This window comes from Erithacus rubecula (assembly GCF_903797595.1).
Source record: "Erithacus rubecula genome assembly, chromosome: 5".
Lineage (NCBI taxonomy): Eukaryota > Metazoa > Chordata > Aves > Passeriformes > Muscicapidae > Erithacus > Erithacus rubecula.
The window spans coordinates 20,124,347-20,139,603 of NC_136687.1; the positions used below are offsets into that span (position 1 = coordinate 20,124,347).

General features: G+C 34.6%; 1 protein-coding gene across 1 annotated transcript; it reads left to right on the top strand.

Annotated features, from left to right (window-relative positions):
* Window positions 1-318: 318 nt before the first annotated feature.
* On the top strand, window positions 319-14,732 carry DTHD1 (death domain containing 1; the record flags this gene model as incomplete). The annotated part of the gene is given in 12 exon segments (XM_079306337.1): window positions 319-505; window positions 1,475-1,743; window positions 4,344-5,179; window positions 5,672-5,906; window positions 5,910-5,999; window positions 6,653-6,832; window positions 7,616-7,860; window positions 8,661-8,825; window positions 9,346-9,635; window positions 10,801-11,045; window positions 13,723-13,780; window positions 14,321-14,732. Coding segments are annotated over 12 exon segments (3,090 nt in total). The 3' UTR covers window positions 14,611-14,732.
* Window positions 14,733-15,257: the final 525 nt, after the last annotated feature.

Here is a 15,257-nt window from a genome sequence, read left to right on the forward strand (position 1 = left end):
CCTGTAGTTACAGAACAGCCACTCCCTCCCATCACCTAGTAACTTTTCAATAGTCAACATCAACTCAGAGTTTCTCAGATAGAGTTTGGTTTGTGGAATAGAGTACTTTTAAAATTTCTGTTTAGGCTAGAAGTGCTAAACAGTGTAGTAGCCTGAAGCAAGGGAAACAACTTGTAGAAGTGTTTGAGCAGAACAAAAAATTGTAGTTCAGAATATTCTGAATATAAAATTGATATGGCTGAAAGTAAGATTTCACCTGCAGGGAAATCAGGACAAGTCCTAGGAAAAATCTGTTGCCTGAACTTTCTGGTGAGAGACATGCTTCTGAAAAGTGATCTGGATAAAGGAGGTTTGGAGGAGTATGTGCTTGGACTGGCCTCTTTAGCAAAAGAGCTGAGCAGATCTCTCAGCCACCAGCTCGAGAATGTTACAGAAATTATTCAAGACACCTGCCAATTGCTGAGTGCTCTCCATGATAAATACAAGGAATTGACTGGGAGTCCAGGCAAGTATGGAAGGACTTACCTATAAGCAGACACACTGGGTATATTAGATCCTGAGTTCTGCAGTCTGATGATGCTGGGGGACCTTAATTTTAATTTCATAGTATTTCAGTACTTGGTAATTCATTAGACCAAATTAATTCATATTCCCACAGTTGTATCACACTGCTTTTGAGTCATTCCATGAGATTCAGTGTGAAACTCATAATTCTCATTATGTGACCAAAAATATTATAGAAAAAGATAAAATTAACTTAACAGGCTTGTTTAAAGTTTTATGTGAACTATACTTTAGTGGAGTTTTCTTGGCCAGACACAGATGCCAACCCAGTAACTTACTACCCTCTCTTCAACAGGAAATTGAAAGAAAATAAGATGGAAAAAAAATCCTGAGTTGATATAGAGAAAAGCATTTAAAATTACCATTATGGGAAAAATAGACTTAATTTTGGGGAAAAAATAATTTAATTTATTGTTAGTTTAAATGGATTGGGATAGTGAGAAGTAAAGGCAAAATATTGAAATAAGACCTTTCCTCCACCCCTTCTTTTTTGCACACTCAACTTTACTCCTTGATTCCCAATTCCTTTACCTCTTCCCCTTCCTGAGGAGTGCAGGACAATGATGGCAAATGAGGGCAATACTATGTCTGTAGCAGTTCCCTCTACACTCCTTCCTGCTTATTCTTCACTGTGCTCCACTGTGAGTCCTTCCCATGGTCCACAGTTCCTGTTAGGAAAAAATGGATTCTAAACAGACTGCAGTTCCTTCAGGGAATATCTACTTTTCTTGGTATCAGATCCTTCCCATATCTGCTCCAGTCTGGTCCCCCATGGGCTGCAAGGGAATCTCTGCCCCATGTCTGCAGTACCTTCTCTTCCTTCTTCTCTGACCTTGTTGTTCACAGGGCTGGTTCTCACACTCTTTTCCTCAGTCCTCCGTTTTCTCCTTTCTTAAATATCTTTCCACAGGGGCTTTGCTCCGTGCTCAGCTCAGTCCTGCAGTAGGTGGACATCAACATATTAATGAACATTTATCAAAGAATAAGAGAAAACATTTCTATCTAAGGTCTGTCAGCATTAAACCTCAAAAGAAGAGTCTTCAACAGCCAGAGGAGGTGATTCTCTCTCTCTACTCCACCCTTGTAAGACCTCACCTGAAGTATTACATAAAGGTCTGGGGTCTCCAGCACAAGGATATTGACTTGTTGGAGCAGGTCCAAATGAAGGCCATGAAGATGGTCAGAGGGATCAGAGTATCTGTCCTTTTAAGAGAGGTTGAGAGACCTGGGGTTGTTCAGGCTGGAGAAGGCTCTGGGGACACCTTGTTGCATTCTTCTAATTCTTAAAAGAGGCTTTCAAAAAAGAGGAAGAGTGATTTTTTGTTTACATGGACACTATCACATATAGTGCTAGAACATGAGGGAACAGTTTTAAACTAAAAGAGGAGACATTTAGATTAGATGTTAGGAAGATGTTAGGAAGAAATTCTTTACTTAGAGAGTAATGAGACACAGGAAGAGGGAGAAGAAGGCAGACAACTTGTGTATGCCCCATTCCTGAAAGTTTTCATGGCCAGGCTGGGCATGGCTTTTAGCAATCTGATCTACTAGAAGGTGTCTCTGCCCATGACAGGAAGGAAGGTTGGAAAAAACCTTAAAGATCATCTCATTCCAATTCAAACCATTCTGTCACTCTCATGATTCTATGATACAAAGAGAGAAAGAAGGAGATTGCAGACAGGAATGTTTACCTATGCTTGTGTTTCTGATTCTTGACCTACAGATTTATAAAGTCTGTAATAAAAAATAATTTGGCTTTAAAAAGCCTCCTTCTAGGCTCCAAGCAAGCTAACTCTGTAATTTATTTTCAATTATCTTTTGCCAGTTTCCAAGAATCATTCTCCTTCCAAAAAGCACTGGGCAAAGAGGTTTGGAGACAGTTGCATATAAACTACTTCTGTATTCTAAAGCTGTGTTATCAAACATCAGAAAAAGCACAGAAAGCAAAGTGTTAGAAAAGAGATGGGGGATGGGAAAAACACAAAAGAAGACTTATTTCATGGTTAACCTTGTAATTGAATGCAAAAAGTGTCTTTCCATGTGACACAATTGGATAGTATATGGTTACAAGGCAGTATCTTTTCTTGCCCTTATCAGAAAAGTCACATTTACAGCATAGGAAAATGCCATTGTTTTGAATTACTCTGTTATCTTCAAATTTTATTTTAGGGAAGTTTAAGGAGCTGTACAATTTGTTTGAAGATTTTTTCGTTTTGTTTAGAAAATGCAAAAATCAGGGGGGAAATGTAAATTTTGGTAGTTTTGCCTAAGTTTGAACTTTGCCTTACAGTGAAACTGGGAAGTGGTCTTTTACAACCTCTTCTGCAAACAAAGCTCTGTTATTTCCAATCTTTTGTTTTATTTCTCAGTCCTGTTAAACTGTCAAGAATTTCTTCTCTATTGTAAAAATGCCTGTGAAAAAAGAGAAAAATAATAATTCTTTTTAAATAACCAGTGCAAACAATATTTTTAAATGTATTTGCTTCCTTTTTCCTTTATTTTTTTTTCCAAATATAGTCAAAGTCTAATAAATCACTTGGAAACTGAGGAAGTATTAGAAGAGAATAATTTTTTGACCAAGTTAAATAAGAAAAAACTATTCTGAACTTTTTGTAGGCTTGAATTAATCAGATGTAAATAGAGATGAGAGGCCTATCTAGATCACATAATATCGCTTATTGATATGTGATGGCATTATTAATAAAAGTATTTTCTAAGCTGGAAACCTTGAGGTATTTATTTACTTCATATGACATCATTAAAAAATGTGACTGTTAAGTCAAAGACTTCCTGTAAGACTTGTACCAGCCCTTTCTGTTTTCCTTTCCTTGTGTGTATCTGCACATTGCAAGTGGAGAGCACACCATACTGTCTGGTACTATTGTTTTATTTGTATTGACCTTCAGGAGATTTAATCTTTAAAACAAAATTTTCCAAGATCTCATGCAGCAAACAGAAATAAGCAAAAAATTTTCCAAGGTTTGCAATATATCTAGCTAATGAAGATACTGCTACAATTATAGAGGCTGGCAGCAATAAGAAGTGGGGAGAGCTCTAAGTAATATATTTTAAATCCTTGGAGAGAATATTTGGAATAATTTCCAAGAAAAAGTGTAAGATAAGAAAAATAAGGCATCATAAAATATAGGCTAAAATCTTACATAAATGGCACATAGTGATTGTGTGCTTTTTGTGCATTCTTCTTCACAAAGTGGTTTTAATTACAAGGGCAACCTTCACCATTCCTGTACTGGGTATTACAAACTACTGAGCTTCAGCATTACATGCGGGCTGGTGATTTTGTGTTATCATCTATTCTTCACAGCAAAAATTCAGAGCTGCTAAGGTCTGAGTTTAAAGTTACATGCATGTATAACAGCCTTGCTAGAGTCCTACACATTAGACCTTGCAAGAAATACTATGTTTAGTTTTAAAGATCTCACCAAATTGATTGGACCATATTTTATCAATACCATGCTTTGGACTGATTGTCATTAAGAATTCAGCTAGTGTCTGATCTTTAGAAAAGTGTTCATTAGAGTTGGCAGAGTAAAACTTTGACAAATATACGGATGGTTGTTCATAGACAAGTACAAAAATGTACTTGTTTATATTCAGTTCTTTAGAAATTGACTCCACCTGAATAGCGATATATGTAAAAATACTAAAAGGAAGCCAGGAAATAGGGTGTGCTTCATGTATTGAATGGTACTGTGGGACTATGTGAATTCAGCAAGTATGTATATAATAGTTTTCATATTTTTGTCTACCTTTCATAGCAAAATTTAATTGGTTATTTATTTTTTCCTTCAGAATACAATGAAATTATAGATTATCTGCAGAAAGTGAAGGAGTACTTGACAAATACGATCTCACACCTTCAAGAGGCAGAAAATAAATTTTATGCTGAAAGCTGCAGACAAGATAGTGGTTCTCAGAACCAGACTGGTGACAATGATTCTAGGGAAACAGATGTGTGTTATTCAGAAGGAGAAGCAACAGACTCTGTGCAAGCATCTTCCAGTTCCTGTCAGCAATTCCAAAGAACTTCCCTGAACAAGACAGAAGGTCGAAATATTAATCAAACCCACACAAATGTAACTAAAACTGTGGGAAAAGTTGTATCCTTAGTTGAAAACAAATCTCCTCAAGAACAGGACACCAGCAGAGACTCTCCAATGAAAAAGGAAGATGGTGAACACCAACTACTGCCCATCTATTTTACAGAGAAAAAAGAGTGCAATGAAAAGGATAAACTTCATGCAGACAGCTCTGTTGCTGAAAAGCCTCCAGGACTGGCTTTTCGGGATGCCCTCACAAGCAGTGAGGAAGACATTCTCTCTGGGACATTGAAGGACATTCACGACAGAAGCATCACAAATTGTTTTGATCAGGAGAAAAAGGAAGTAGTCAGGGACAATTTAAAAGGGCTAGAAAGTGAAGAGCACACACTGACAGAGAAAATAGAAGACAGTAAAATGGAAAAAAATAATGAAATTTTTAGAAATTACCTAAGTACCTTCTCATCTTCAGCACAAACCTATGATCTTACTGATGTGAATCCTTCTGTGAGTGATTCAGAAGTACAGAAATCTAAGTACTGGATGAACAAAAAGTAAGCACATATTCTTCTTTTTTTTTTAGGAAGAGATGTACATAATTACTGCTTATTAACTTATAAACATGTGTGGGTGCAGAAACTCAATATACAAGCGCTGAACACCTGGTTGTGCACATAACAAGTTTACAATTTGAACATGCGCAGTGAAGATCTTTCCCTTTGGCCTAAAGTAAACTCTAAGGTTCTATTTACATAATTTTTTTTTATGCCAGAGAGGGACTGAGTTACAGCCAGTAAAGTCAATAAACCTCTAATTGTTGGAAATTAGTAGGAAAGGACTACAATTCATCAGTTTTACAGTACTTTGTAATCTATTCTGAAACAGGCTAAGCATAAAAATCTTCATGACTTTCTCATTTATTCATAAAGATATTTTTTGAATTATCTTCTTATGTTTCATTATAGCATATTATTACATTGAAGTATTTAAGTAAAAATACAGGACACTACCTCACTCTTTTATTTTTTTTTTTTTTTTTTTAATAGATTTCTAGTCAAAGGGAGTGGTAAAAATAAACAGGAAATAGCTTGTTTTATTAAAGCCCCTGCAAGTGTTCTGGAGAATCTGAAGTGTAATATACTCAATGACACTAGTTCCTTGGTGGTGGATGACTATGAGGAGCTGGTCAGCAATGTCATCAGTATTGAATGCAATGATTATGAAAAATTACTTTTCCCTATCCACATTGCAATCCCATTTACATCATGCTTCAGAGGAAATTAACGGGAGATTATGGTGAAGGTGACTGATATGAACTTTCAGTCAAACTACTTAACTCCTATTTCTTTGCAAGGACACCAAAGAAACCATAAGGTGAGTAACTCTCATCAAAGCATTGTAAAAACATCATTTGAGGTTCTAGTTAAGACTCTGGAATTCTTCAAGTGAAGTTGTCATTATTAAATCATATTGCCCATCATAATGTATGGTTAAACAGAACTTTTATTTCTACATTCTCAAGCACTTATTTTATTTGAAAACTACTATTTAATAACATTCTTTTTTTTCCACTTACAATGTTAAGTAAGTGTTTGATCCCACAACAATAATGGTAGAATAATATTTCATTATTATTGTAAATAATTGTACTGCTTTGCATTATTTGATAAAAGCAAAGCTTTGGGGGAATTACTGTGCATTTAGATCACAAAAGAGTAACACAGTTTCATAAGTATAAATTCTATATCAAATGAACACAGGATGATTCTCTTTTTTTAAATGCAAAAATGTTGCATTGGACCAGATTCATCACCTGATTCATCATTATAAGCTTATTTCATTTCACCCCAATCATATACTGGAATATGAATATCACATGATGACTAGGGATCACTTGGGCATGCAGGGGCAATAATATTCTATTTATTTTCATTTCATACTTTGCTCTATAGAGAATTTTACCTTTTCAAACTGTGAAACAGCCTCCTTTCCCTCCAATACTCTAACCCCACATCCTCTTTACTCAGGAAAGCTTTGCAGAAGTGAAAATTTATCATCTGGGTGTTTTTTCTGTGTTATCATGCTTAAAGAAGGAAACATTTACTGTTCCAAAGGTAGGACTCTTACAAAAGCTGAACGTGGATTCTAGAATCTCTTTCTGTTACCATCCAGAAATATTCAGTTCTCCAGCACCTATGCAGTTAAAGGTAAGCTTGAAATCTGTGTTATTTGTTCCATAAGCCTATTATCTGATCAGTTCTGAAATGAGTATGCCAATGATGTCACAGTGCAATCTCTTCCAATATCAGAAGTTGACAAGAAGTGGTTGCAGCTTCACATCCTGTACATGCAGATTTCCTGTCAACTTTGTTAAAACCACATGTCAGGGATATCTCTAGCTAAAAAGATCTATCTACCTTTGTTTGATATTGTTCTGAAAATACTGTTGTTTTTAATAAAGATGTGTCAACTCAAAACTTTAATTGCTTGGCCCACTGGTTAAGTTAGTGGAACCATTTTTGTCACTTGACTTCATCCTTAGTGCCAGCAAGTGCAACAAAAGGTTTTTATCATGTATTAGTCTTAGTCTCAAATTGTGCTTCAGTTATGTTTCTCCCTTTCTCCATTAAGATGTTAATTTGGAAGTATGGAGTATGGAAAAACTAAACTTATAAAAAAATACAATTTAGAAAAATCTCAGAAATTTTTCAAAATCTGAGGAAGCTTATGAGTTTCAAAACTTGAACTTTAATCAGGAACAAAACAATATAAATATTTTAGGCAATAAAAGTTCTAGATTTTATGGCTTTCAAGATTTTTTCTGTGCTTTGTATAAAGTGCTGTTACTTGGGTAAGGCTGCTCTTGGGTTAAAGAGAAGAGTCTGACTCTTCTCTGATATTCAAAAGACAATCCAATTTCTAAAAAAATCCTGACATGTAATGGAAGAATTATTTTGCAAGTTGATTGTACAATTTATTTCTATATTTAGATTCAGCCAATTGAGCCATCATTGGTTTCAGCACTGAAAGCAAGGCATGATATATATCACTCAGTGATATCTACTAGTGCACTGGTTCATGTCCAGCATCCTTCAGCCCAACCTTTTAACAGCTCAGTCACTATTACTCTACCCTGTCCTCCAAGCCCAGACAAAAAAAGGCAAGGAGATGAGACAGGACATGCAAGAGCCATTAGTGCTACAGTAAAGAGGGTTGCTGCAGCATACCATCCTCGGTAAGAACCTCATTTCAAATTCACCATTTTTTAAAACATCAAAGTCAATTAATTTTAACAGTTGTTGGTTTATGATTTCTTGTATTAAAAATGTGTTTGTTCTTGAATATAGACTGCAATAACTATGAGCATTGTTAGAAACACTAGAGCAAACCCTCAAAATCTTAATGCTGTAGTTTCACCAGAAAAATTAATACATTAGATGTATATTCTTTTAATATGCCAACTACTATATTTCTAGCAGGAGTAAGAATGAAGACTGAGGTTTTTTCAGCAATAAATATTCAGGCATTTTCAGCAAAGTCCAATATATTGATCACAAAGAATACATATGACTTAAAGCTGCTGTGTTCGTAACACACCAAGCTGATTTGAGTCTGACTTTGGAATTTTCCCATCTCTACTTCTACACATTTCAACACTGCCTGAATCAAAATGCATGGCACAATGGTTTATACTAGGTCACTTTTACACACAAGATAAAGGACCAGATTTTTTTGAAGTATGCAGTACAATATTTCTAAAACTTAGACTTTTTGGCATGTCTTTAAAAAGCATTATAACATGGGGACTCCTAAAAAAAAGATAATCTCAACATTTCAGTAGTTTCTGGAGAACTGAAAAAAAAAATCTCTTACTAATTCTATCATTCACGTACTCTGGAGTATTTTAAGCAAGGTGGGTAAACCAGAAAAAGTCATCAGGGAAAACAGAAGGGGAAAACACCTACAAATACAAGCTTACATTTTCTGCAGAACTATTTTAATGTTATTTTTTTCTACAATTACTTGGCTTTCCAGGGCTTTGAGCACTTCTGTGAGAAAAAGTGGGGACAACCTCAGTGATACTTTGAAATTATTAGGTCATGGAAACAAAGAAGAGGGGTGGAAGGTGTTTGATGATGTTATAATCCAGAATGCACAGAATGGGCTTGTATCTTTTGAACTAAACAAGCATTTAGAAAGGTAATGTATGAATAATTTAACAAAATTTTATTTACTGAAATGTTTAGTTCTGTGTTCGCAATTAAGTGGAAATTAGAAGTGCTAAGAAATCATCCATTTTTAACCATTAACTTGCTCTTAGATTTGTTGATCATAATTGTTAAAAAAACCCAATTTTTCATTTATAGAATGTACACAATATAGTTCATAGAAACTGGAAACAGGAAATGCAGATATCGGTCTTAATTGGCAAATGTGATTTGCCTAACTAAATTTTTTTTTTAAAATAGTGCTTATTATGAAATATTAACTTACTTTCTTGTAAAATTCATATTCTAAATCATACCTACATATTCAACATACTCTACACTACAAACACAAGCAGATTTCCACCTGTTGGAAACAAGGATGAAAAGAGAGTAACAAAACTTCCCATAATGTTTATAAGAATAAATTATTTGCAGTTGATAAAGTTTTTTAAAGTAAAGTTTTTAAATTTAATTTTCTTTCTTTCTTTCTTTTTATCCCCCTTTTCATACAGCTTTGTGGTTGTTCGCCTTTCATTTCTTTTGGAAAACACCTATCTTCTCCTCTTTGCTCAGGCTCTGGAAGAAGCTCTCCATTGCACCATGGCTAATGTAATACTGTATCAGAAGAGAGAAAACCCATATAAAATAGTAGTTTTGCTATCTGCCTCCAAAGAATTGACCAATGAACTTCAAAATCTCCATGAGGAGGGTTATTTTGGTCCCCCAGAACCTACACAGCAGTTCCCAATAAGACAAGGAGAGCAGATACATTTTAGATTTAGGGGAAATATTTCTGCTTCAGGTAAGGCAATTAATTCATGCATTGGTATGAACATTATCAATTACCTCAGCTATTTAAAAATGCTATATGGGAACACTGGTAGATTGAACTTAGTCACAGTACAATTAGTTATTTCAGTGTTTTGTTTTTTGTCAAAGAAAGGAATGTGTAGCTTAATGGGAAGCTACTCCAGCTGTAAGGAAAATGTACAGCCTGAAGGAGCTTCTGAGCACTGTGCTCTAGGCGATGCTGCTTTGAGAGTTGGACAAATGATCTGTAGAGATGTCTTAAACCCCTGTGAATTCTGTGAAACCCGGTCCCTCAGAAACATGTGGTATTTTATGTATTATTTTCAAAGTACAGGTTTCTGTCTGCTGTTTTTTCTGTGTAAATTCATTTAGAGTGGGCAAGAAACCAAGGCAAAATATTGCCTGTCGTGAGTTGCACTGTAAATTGAGGTGATGAGAGAGAGAGGGTTATGCCATTTCTGCTAGCAGCCTAGAAAGTTCCATGTAGTGGCTGCCACCATTCACAGACTTGTTTAAAGCATATAGGCTCTTTCATCTGTTTTAGATTGAACATATAAATATGTTTTTGGCCCTCTGAACATTTTGGACATAAACTCTTCTATTGAAAACTGCATGTACCTGAAAGTAAGAAATATTCTTCAAAAAGAGAAGTCTCCAGTTCCTGAGAGATGTCTGCTGATACACACAAAGAATAGTGTATTTAGATGCATCAAATAAATGGGTTTAGAAAACCTTGAAATGCATCTACCCCTCTGCTGCCATTCATTTTGTAGTTACAGATAGATATCCATCCTGAATAACCAGAAAGCATTCTTCTGATTCCACTCACATCACTTTTTTATTTTTATTCTTCTGTATATTATGTGCATACCTCTTTTTCTGTTCCTCGATTTTCAACTTGTAGCACAGCCTTCACCACTTATTCTTTAAGCCAGCTATTAAAGGGCTAGGAAAGCTAGCTACAAAGGTATATCTACTGCTGAAGCAGACTGATCTCAGACAGAAAATAAAGGAATAATAATAATAAAGAACAACCAAGGAACAGCCAAATGTTATGTGATTACATTTACTTGACTTATGTAAATGAATTATTTTAGATACCATGCATCTGAATACAGGGCAAAAAAATTTAAAATAAATTATTATATGGACAGCAGAGAATGGAGAAGACTTCAGGAAAGTTTACAGACTGATATTTCATTCACAAAGACAACCAAGGATGGAGCTCCAAATTAAAGAAGTGGATGAATTTGGTAACTACAGCTCACCTCATTACAAAGGAACAGCAGTGTTTTATAAAATTACCAGAGAGATGATACCAAAGAAATGGGAACAAATCTTACCATATGATGAATATCAACACCAGTCTCCACTGTGCAAATTAGCATTAACATTGCCAAAGGTGGGTTTCTCACTTGATAATAATAGAGACATTTCCCTTTCTGCCTTATCCTATATTTATTAGAAAAAGGATATTGGTATGATTTTTGACTTACAAATACACTCAGGAGTCACTGATGGACTTCTGGTACATCAGCAAAGTACAAATATTCTCAGGATTTCTCTTAGCTGTAGGAAGGGACCTGTATTCAAGTATAAGCATGGAAAAATTTCTAGCAGAAAATTTTCACCATTTACTTTCCCTAGATGTTACGGCACTGTGAAATTATTGCTGAAGTTTCAGTTATATCATCTTTGTTTCATTGTCTTGGGAGCACAGAATTGCAAATTGTAGGATCATTAAATAGTTTGAACTATTATTAAATAGTAACCTGTCTTCCACCTATCACCTGATTATTCTATTATTCCTGATTAGCCTCTGCAGTACAATCATGTGGGAAATTATCTCCATCTCTGGTGAAAGCTAATGCTATATCAATTAATCTTTAATATTCCTGCAATGAAATCTCACTGTAAACTTCTCAAAGAGCCTATGTACTAGCACACAATACTGCACAAAATGCTTCCACTAAACTACTGCTATCAAAGTAGAAAACATTCTGGTATCAAAATATCTACAGAAACACTTGGGCTAAATCTCTGGTAACAAACAGTAGGATGTCTCTCTTTTTGAATTTAGTTATCTTCACACTTTTCTCAACAAAATTACTTTTTTTTCTAGATGATAGTTAAAATAATCTGGAATGTCTGATTTTGGTTGTGACAATGACATATGGAATCTTTTTAATGCAGCTATTCTGACTACTACATTTTTTACTAATTTCTGTAAAATTCCCACCTAAATTTCTTTTGTAGAGAACTATACAATCATAATCCTTTTTTATATGTATATGCCATCATTATCCACTTATAAATATATTTCTGACAGTGATCAAAATAGTGTTTGTTTAGTTTGCATACAAACATTCACATCAGTTTTTACTTTAAACATATTTTTTCATAGAATTAGTCTGGATGATTCCTTTTCATGGTGCTTTCATTTCCTCAGCCACAGAAGGCACTTGTTCCTCTAACCTATTTTGTTAAACACAAGTCAGATACAGTGCATTAAGTTCTGATGTCAAGTATGTGTGTGCATTATCTACTGATTTCAAAGATTTTGTATTAATGTGAGACAGTGGGCTAAGGAGGTAAAAGATTAATTTCTCCTTTTCTGCCCATCCTGTTTAATATGCTGCTAGAGTCTGGTCATGTCTGAGAGGTCCATTTGACAGAGCACATCAATGTTACTGGCTGGGAATGCTTTGCAAAAGTAGATTGCTGTAATACATATAGATATTATGTAATTACTATTCTGCTGAAGTTTCATGTCTAATGACTGTCTAACAGCAGAATAGCATGCTGTCCCCTGCTTCTGAAAGGCAGTTGCTTGGCTAATTGAAGGGCCTTCCAGACTAGAAAACTGCTTTGACTGCTAAGAGCATTTTACTTAAGCTGTCAACCAGAACAGCAGGACCACATGCCAGTGCAGCTGAACCATGGGTGAATTTAGCACTTCATCACAGACACTTAATCTTTAAAGGCAATTTACTGTTTTAGATCTAATGCATTGTATATTATTACACTATTTCTGGACAATACTAATTTTCAATTCGTATAATTTTTACTACTATTTTAACATTAGGCAGCATAAAGTGGTTCAGATTAAAGTCAGTGCATGGATAATTGAGTTCATCTACAACAACTTTGAAAATCTAATACAGACCTTTGAGGTAAATTCTCACTAATGAATGAAAATAAATTTAAATACAAATGCATAATGAAACAAAGCCAGAAAAGGCCGAGCCTTGGAAGAAAAGCAATGCCCCCTTCTGGAAGAGCTTTATATTCCTTTTATTCTGAGAGCTTTTTAGCCATGTCATTATATTTTCGCACTGGGGCACATCCTATGACAGACTTGCTATAGAAACATGCAAAATGAGCCAGATTCAGATCTGATACATCAGAAAAGCCCAGAAGACTTTAATCTTTCTCAGCCATAGATAGAACAGGACAAAGTATTTTTTTCTTTCTGTCCACTATTTGGAGGAAGAAAGAGAAAAAAAATTCTACTTTATAATGGAACTTATCTTTGGAATTTTGATAATTTTTCATGATGTTTTATTAAAAGCTGAACAATGTAAAATTCATAATTGTAGCAGCAAATACAGTGTGGTTACCTGACCTAAAAATAACTACTGCATTTCTAAAAATTGTTCTTTTCCTTGAAAGGAAGGCAAAATTAATGCAGTATTCAAAATTAGAATCTGTAGCATCTATGGAGGTTCTATGCAGATCTTCTATACACCCAGTTTCTATACATTACTTATGTCATAATGCTATTAATCAAACATTTGTAAATTTTCATGAATGATGAACTTTTTATAAGAGATAATAAATATCCATTTGATAGATGAAAATTTTACTAATTTCTTTATTTTAATAGCTATATACTATTTTATGCTTGCTGATGGTGTTAATTGGTTTTTAATAACAACAAAAACATTTTATGTAAGTAGAAAAAAATTTAAATGCTAAGACTTAAAGCCCCAGGATTTCACTGCAGTCCACTCCCAAATCATATGCCTCACCTCTTACTCATCAAAATTTCTCTTTTCTCAACACATTTTCTCTAATAGCATGAAAAATTGATCCACCGTCCACAAAGCACAAAAAGATTTTTTTCTGATTCATCAGGTAAGAAAACAACCATTAAATGAATATCAATATAGTCCAAGATTTGTTTCAGCTGTTACTGACACTTGAAAATGCCAGGAAGAAAATAGTTAATGTGTTGAGAGATAGTCAAAGGTAAAAAGATCTATTTACCAGGAAATGCAAAAGCTCTTGTAAGATACTGTTGTGGTGGGATGCTTGAACAGCATATAATTTTGTCAATAAGGAAATTCAGTTTGTACTGGAGAGCTCCATTATAATTTGTGAATCAGTTGCAATAAATATTGAAATCCTTTTATTTTCTTGCTAAGTTTCCCCATTCAGTACCAAAAGTTGCACATCATTGCTAAATCTGCTTTTGACTAAATCCATTTCATACCGCAGAGCAGTTAACAAAAATGGCATTAGAAATGAGATAGGATGATGGTTTCCACCAAAGTATAAAACACACCCTGTTTAATTGGGGAGCTTACCCACTGAGCCTCCAGCTTTAAAAAGCTTTAAAAAAAAAAAAAAAAAAATGGAAGATTTATACTTACTTCACTAATTTTTGCCCTTCAGAGGCCCAGTGGGACAACTTGCTGTTTTGGCTTGCAGAAGAGCTTGCAGAAGATAATACATCATTGTTTGCTTTATGTTTACCTGTTCGACGGAGCGTGCTTCAGCTTGTTAGTCTGAAGTGCCCTGATAATTTAACACACCAGATCTATGAGCTGCTTTGCTGCTGGAAAAAGACCCTTCCAAAGTCAGCTGATAAACTGCAGCTCCTGTCTCGCTATCTACGGAAAAGTGGCAGAAGTGATCTTTCAGAAGAACTTCGTTTAAAGTGGCAAAATAAGGTGTTCACTTGACAGAATCACTGGCAACTCACAGCACAATTTGTCTTCTTTCTTGTTGAAGTGTATGAATATATCCATGATACTTCTGGATGAACAAGTGACAGGGACATCAGTCAGGAGAAGGCTATTTATTTATTACTAAAACAAAGTATAATAGCCATGCCCTTGCTTGATAAAAGTGAATATTTCTTATACAGGAAAGTGAGATATTGAAAATACAGGTATGAAGAATTATAGATGGATCTTCACAGATTTCTGAGGACTTTAACTGTTTGCACATGCCATATTCAGACAACACAATATTTCTACATATCTTAAACATCAGAAATTATTCAATATAACAAAATCATATGAATCATTCTATAATATATAGACTACTCTGTGTATTAATTACTACAAAATTCTTCAGATGTACTAATGTACAGACAGAGGTAACTTCTTCCTACGTTCAGATTTGTTAGTAATTAATTCTACTTTTATATTCACCATGAATATTTTTCATCCTCGTGAACATCATGTAAGATTTCAGGGTTAGCTCATGTGAATATGTAACCTCTTTCCTGAATTTATGAGATTTGTTGCCTCACTTTAAACTGTCATTGTAACAGAGTCTTTTAGGTTATCATCAAATATGGAAAAATAGCTATTTCTTCACAAAA